The sequence below is a fragment of the Sorghum bicolor genome, chromosome 5 (assembly GCF_000003195.3).
Source record: "Sorghum bicolor cultivar BTx623 chromosome 5, Sorghum_bicolor_NCBIv3, whole genome shotgun sequence".
NCBI classification, from domain to species: Eukaryota; Viridiplantae; Streptophyta; class Magnoliopsida; order Poales; family Poaceae; genus Sorghum; species Sorghum bicolor.
Window position 1 is genome coordinate 2897186 of NC_012874.2, and position 6078 is coordinate 2903263.

A 6078-nucleotide genomic window follows, 5' to 3' on the forward strand; every position below is an offset into this window, starting at 1 on the left:
CGCAGTTTATCTGTAAATCGCGAGACGAATCTTTTGATCCTAGTTAGTCTATGATTGGATAATATTTGCCACAAACAAACGAAAGTGCTACAGTAGCGAAATCCAAAAATTTTTTCAAACTAAACAAGGCCTAAATTAGGCATCTTATGTATTGGTTCCAACTCAAATAGCAAATGACCGTTGCCTCTCGGAACTAGAAATTACAGGAAAATTAGCTAGGGGCTTATATTTCTAGGCTAGTCTTATGAAGGTGAAACAAGATTTTTCATCAATTAGGACCCCTTCACAACCAAAGACGGGTTCCAAATGAGATCCTGAGAGTATAGTGCTTAAAATACTTACCTTTATCCTTAACCTTATAATATTTCCTACATGTTTGGAAGTTCACCTCGGGGGAGCCTGTTCGCTGGTTTGAAAAATCATAGCTGAAAGTACTGTTTGTTGATTTATTATGATAGAAAAATACTGCTGGCTGTCAGAAAAAGTGCGGGCGGCAGCTACTCATGGTCCTCACGAGCCGCACAGGCATTTGGTGGCTACCTCCTGTGGCGATGAGGTGCAGGGGGAGGTGGGAGGAGGGGTGGAAGTGGAACGCCTGGGAGTTTGCTCATCGCCCGTACAAAGAGCAACACGGGGTCTGGCCAGTGCAGAACACACATTTTTTCCTTACAGATATGTCTCTAGTCTGTCAAAAACTCAAAATGATAGTAGGGCACCTTTTCTTTTATGAACATAGTTTGAAACTGCTATCTCAAATAATCCATGAACATATATCACTAGAATATATATAAGCAGTTCATACTGCTATCTCAAAGTAAAAGTTTGTAGATCAATATACCTAATATTAAAGAGCAAAAATTTCAACCTACTTTTTTCGTCCACCTCCCGTAACTAACTCCATGAATGTGGAAGTTGTCTCTCTATAGTCTAGAGTTCTCCTATTTTATATGACATTTTAGGTAATCTAGATAGTTAGGAATCCTAATTCTAAATAATCTCCAATCATAAATGACTTGAATAGGAATTATAATCTATATCTATATCTATATCTATATCTATATCTATATCTGTATTCATGTGTTATGTATATCGTATATGACCCGGACTCTTGTTTTCCGCTCATACAAATTAGAACAAACTTGCGTTTAGCGATGATACTGAATCTGTATGGGATTTATTTTGATTTTCATAAATGTTAGAAATAAATAATAAATGTAATATTATGGACCTTCGAATCATTGATCCCTCTATATAATATAAACAAAACATTTTGCTACTAAATTGTTAAGTAGTTATGATTAGAAACCAAATTATTTTTGTTAAAACCTAGATCAATGCATAGTCTAACTAATCAAAACAGTTAGAGAGTATGAAAACTAAAGGTATGGTATATTTATGATTAAATATTTTCTATAATTAGGAGAAAAATATATCAAGATCATTAATTCAATAATGGTTTAAGTGGACATCATATTATTAACAACATTATTACTATTACCATTATCATTTTTTATCAATGTTTGATAGTTTTTCTCTCATTACAACATATGGGCATATTTGCTAGTTCAAAAATAAAAAGCAATTGTGGGTTTATCCCTTACAAAAAAATGTAAATACTTAAAAAAATTTACATAGTTGCTAGCTTTTGTATAGTTGATCTTTTGAGTTCGATAAATCTATGTGATCTAATGATAAATATTTACATGTGCTACTGCAACATATAATAAAAAGTTATGATGTCTACTTTATTGGAATAAAAGGTAAATTTCCTCCTACCTAATTTAAGCATTTAATATAAAACCAAATGAAATAAAAATAACTTGGTTTAGAAATAAGTGATATTCAAGGGCCAATTTGTACTTCATATATTTCAAGCAGACTAGACAGAGTTTTGTTTAAATGGATTCTCTTTTTTTTTTGCGAAAGAATGGATTCTCTTGTTTAGATGTATATGGCACCAAGGATTCAACACAATTCGTCTTGTTTAGATCTAAAGTATACTTCTGTTTTGCTGATGATTGCATCAATTGAAGCTAAAGATAGTAAAAACGCTAAAAAGGAAGTTGGTCCATATACAAATAGATGTGGCAAAATGATGGCGCATGCGTCATGCTCCTATTCCCGTTCACTGTAGCTGGGCATGCCAAATTTAGTTGGGGGTAGTCCAATTATTGGTCATGAACCAAATAGATGCCACTTTCTTTGGGCTGGCCAAATATTGGCTTAGCCAACAACATGCCCTTAATACACAAGCTAAAGGAGCAAAGCAGGTATTAAAATACCTCAGCACCCATGTTGATAGCCCTGAAGGCATCCATTCGCCAACACTAGTCCAGCAAAATATTGACAATGGCACTTCATCACTATCATAATCAGTATAACATAGAGATTAAATATTCGAGAATATACACAACAGAAAATATCTTTGATGGTTTCATAAACAAATTTAGCATGATATCCCCTATGCTTGTAGTGGAAATGGCACTCAAGAAACCACTTGTCTTCCTACCACTACAGCGGCACCATAGCCCATTGTTTAAAACATTGCCTAAACCACGTATGGTATCGCTGCCCACCACTATGCTATTTAACACACAATCCTCTTCCAAATTCAGAAGCCTTGCCTCTCAAAACCCTAATTCCACCTAGCACCCTGATGGCCGATGACATGCCGGTGTCCGTGTACCCTCCCCCGCCGTTGTCGTCAACACCTGCAACGCAGCCTCCGCTCAACCTCTCCGCACCACCGTCCCCCTCTCCACCATCCATCCCCTCAGCCTCCGTGACACAAATCCCAAGCACCCAAAACACCCTGGCGTCCCCAGATCTGGACTCCTCCTCTTCTGAGGATGCACCCGGCCAGTCTGTGCTCCTCTCTCGCATCTTCAAGTCCGAGCGGATCGAGCTCTCTGATGATTGCCTCTCTGCAGCTAGCAACAAGGGCTACCGCATGGTGCGTGCCACCCATGGCGTCACAGCGGGGGCCTGGTACTTCGAGATCAGGATCGTGCACCTCGGTCCCACTGGCCACACCCGCCTTGGATGGGCCACCAACTGGGCTGACATCGATACGCCCGTTGGCTATGATGCCTACGGGTTTGGCTATCGTGATGTCGATGGCGCCAAGGTGACTAAGGCTTGGAGGGACAAATATGCTGATGAAGGGTATGGGGAAGGAGATGTCTTGGGGTTCTACATTTCTATGCCTAATGGGGAGCAATATGAACCTAAGCAACCTAACAAGGGAATGCCCCTTCATGTGCAAGTCCCCAAGAAGGCGCAGAAGATTCCAGATCCTGTTCCCGGTGAGTACTTGTTTTAATAGCTCTTATGTCTATGGTAGATTGTAATGCCAACTAAGAAAAGAGTATGGGAATGAGCTATCTATTTTTATAAATAATAAATTGTAGCTTCATATAACAGCCAGGGTAAATTGTTTGCCACTCAGTATTTTATATGATGTACACAACTGCTTGAAATTGTATAAGTGAATTGCTTAGGTTTCAAGATGATAACTTAAAAAAAGAGAATATTTTATAGAATAAGAAATCATGTTGTGTACAACACGATTACTTACTTTTACAATGGTATTAGTTATACAACAAATAGTTAGGACTGGAAAATTTATATAACACAGGCCAAAATTGTGCGCTGATGTTGAATTATTACATAAATTTTATTGCTAATGATTCATAGTTGTGTCACTAGATACCTGATTTAACATTTAAGGGTGCCATGGTATTTTCCCATTTCACCCGTTAGGCCCGTACACAAATTTGTTGCCCCTCTTTAGCTACCATATAGGCTACAACTTGAATGTTTATCGACTTGATATATCTGCATGGCACACACTCTATATAGTAATTTCCATTTTATTCATCTTGTAATCTGCAAGGCCTAAAAAATAGTCCAATAAGTAATTTATTTTCATATTAATTTTGAAGACTTTTAGACATAGGAATGCTCATAAGGTATCATGAAATAGGGAAACGAAGCAGCAGCATACGCTGCCAACTCACTAGTAGAAACAGGAATTTTCAATAAATTTTCTATACAGATGATATTCAGAGAAGCGATGAGATATTTTTCCAGCTCAATAGAAGATAATGAGTATGTTTAGTAAGTAGTTTCATAGACCCCCCCCCCCCCCCCCCCCACCATTGTTTCCTTCTCAGTAATATGTGAATGTTTTCTTCAAAGGATTGCATGCATGTATACTTTTCCTTAAGAGTGAGCATATATGTACTGTTCAGGATGAAGTGCTCTCAACAAGGCAGAGATATTAGTATCGACAAGTCAAGAACAAAACAAACTGAACAAAAGGAAGTCCCTCCGACATTCTGTCCAAAAAGAAATGCAAACTTTATTAAGTTAACTAAATGCCAATATACTACAAATAAAGAATGGCATCAATAAAATTGACTGAGGAGATCTCCTGTTGCAGTTTTGCTAATCACAATTTGCTTCCTTATTCTATTCTCTTTATCTATCCCTTATGGTATTGTTATATTCTTGGATATCCATAGCAACAGGGATTTATTACTCTATTGGTGCAAGGAAGCTAATTGAAAACTAACCTTTTCATTTGGGACTTCACATCTCTTGACATTGTAGCACCTTTGCACCTTGTAATTGCTTCCAAACATGAATAATGATTTGTATCTTCAATATTTATTTACTGAAGTATGTTTTAGTAGTAGCTTCCATACATGAATAAATTGCATTTATTTAAAATATTTTTTTGTACAATTTATTAGTCAGAAATCACAATGGTTATGCTTGAGAGGTTTAATTTTTAATTTGCCCCCTCAGTGCTAAAATATTCGGATGATAGGTGTTCAGGATGTATTCCCTGCCTCCTAAAATATAAGGAATCTAAGTTTGGGTAAAGTCAAGCTATCACATGGTTGACCAAAGTTTACGAAGAATACATATACCACATCATTGTGATTTCTATAAATTACGAAACTGCATATTTCATAATATATCTAATGATGCTACTTTTGTGTCATAAATATTATTACTCTTTTCTATAAACTTGTTGAAACTTAATTAGAACAGTTTGAGTTAGGATAAATCAAAATCCCTTATATTTTAAGACAGATATATAAATGTGATTGGTGTACACCTATTTGTGTTCCTTTATATTAGCTTTGAGTATACTGTAATTGTGTGCGCCTCTTTGTGTTCCTTTTTTACTACACTTTGATTTGCATGCATAAATACAAAAGGATGTGTCCAAAATGGATCATTTACACTTTTTGTTTCGTAGAATCTATCATCTATTATTTTATTTGTTCAGGGGTTTTAAATATCCTATGGTTCTTTCATATGCAGGTAGTGAAATATGCTATTTTAAAAATGGGATATGCCAAGGCATTGCCTTCAAGGACATACCTGGAGGAAGGTACTACCCAGCCGCGTCGATGTATACGGAGCCTGGCAATCCAAACTGCATCATCAAATTCAATTTTGGGCCAAAATTTGAGTTCTTGCCACAGGATTTTGGAGGCCTGCCAATTCCTCAGCCAATGAGCCTGGTGCCTCATCAGGCGTATGAAGTGAAGAATGAGGAGCCTACTCAAAATGCCATCACTGGTTAAACTGACAAGTGTGGCTATATCATGTTGTTTTTTTAACTATGTCGAGTAAACGCCAATCAAGCCTATATCTGGCTGGATCTTGGTGAAGTTGGCCGCGCAACAGTTATGTCTGACTGGATTAATAATGCTTATGTTGTTACCAATTGGGTTTGATCTTTCCTCTCCCTTGGATGGGTTATGAAGTTATTGTGGTGCTGCTTATCGTGGATGGTCAGGGTTTTCTTTTTCGACAAAAATTTGCCGAAATTTTCAAAATTTCGCATTTTTCTGTGAGGTCTGAATTTTTTTTATATCAGTCAAATTTTTCGGTTAAATTCATGTTTCCCTTCAAAATTACTTCAAACAACAATGAAATAACCCACCATATCTTCTAGTCTTATCAAAGACCTAAATTTCTTCAAAATTATTTAATTTTCTCACTCACATATTCCGTGACACTAGCATATCAACTCACCCACCGTTAGCCCGCTGTACT

At 36.9% G+C, this 6078-nt stretch overlaps 1 protein-coding gene across 1 annotated transcript; it reads left to right on the forward strand.

The window, feature by feature from the left end:
- Window positions 2607-5792, forward strand: LOC8069302 (protein TRAUCO). Its single transcript, XM_002448930.2, has 2 exons — window positions 2607-3305; window positions 5338-5792. The coding sequence occupies exons 1-2, from the start codon at window positions 2657-2659 to the stop codon at window positions 5601-5603; spliced, it is 915 nt and encodes a 304-aa protein (XP_002448975.1). The 5' UTR covers window positions 2607-2656; the 3' UTR covers window positions 5604-5792.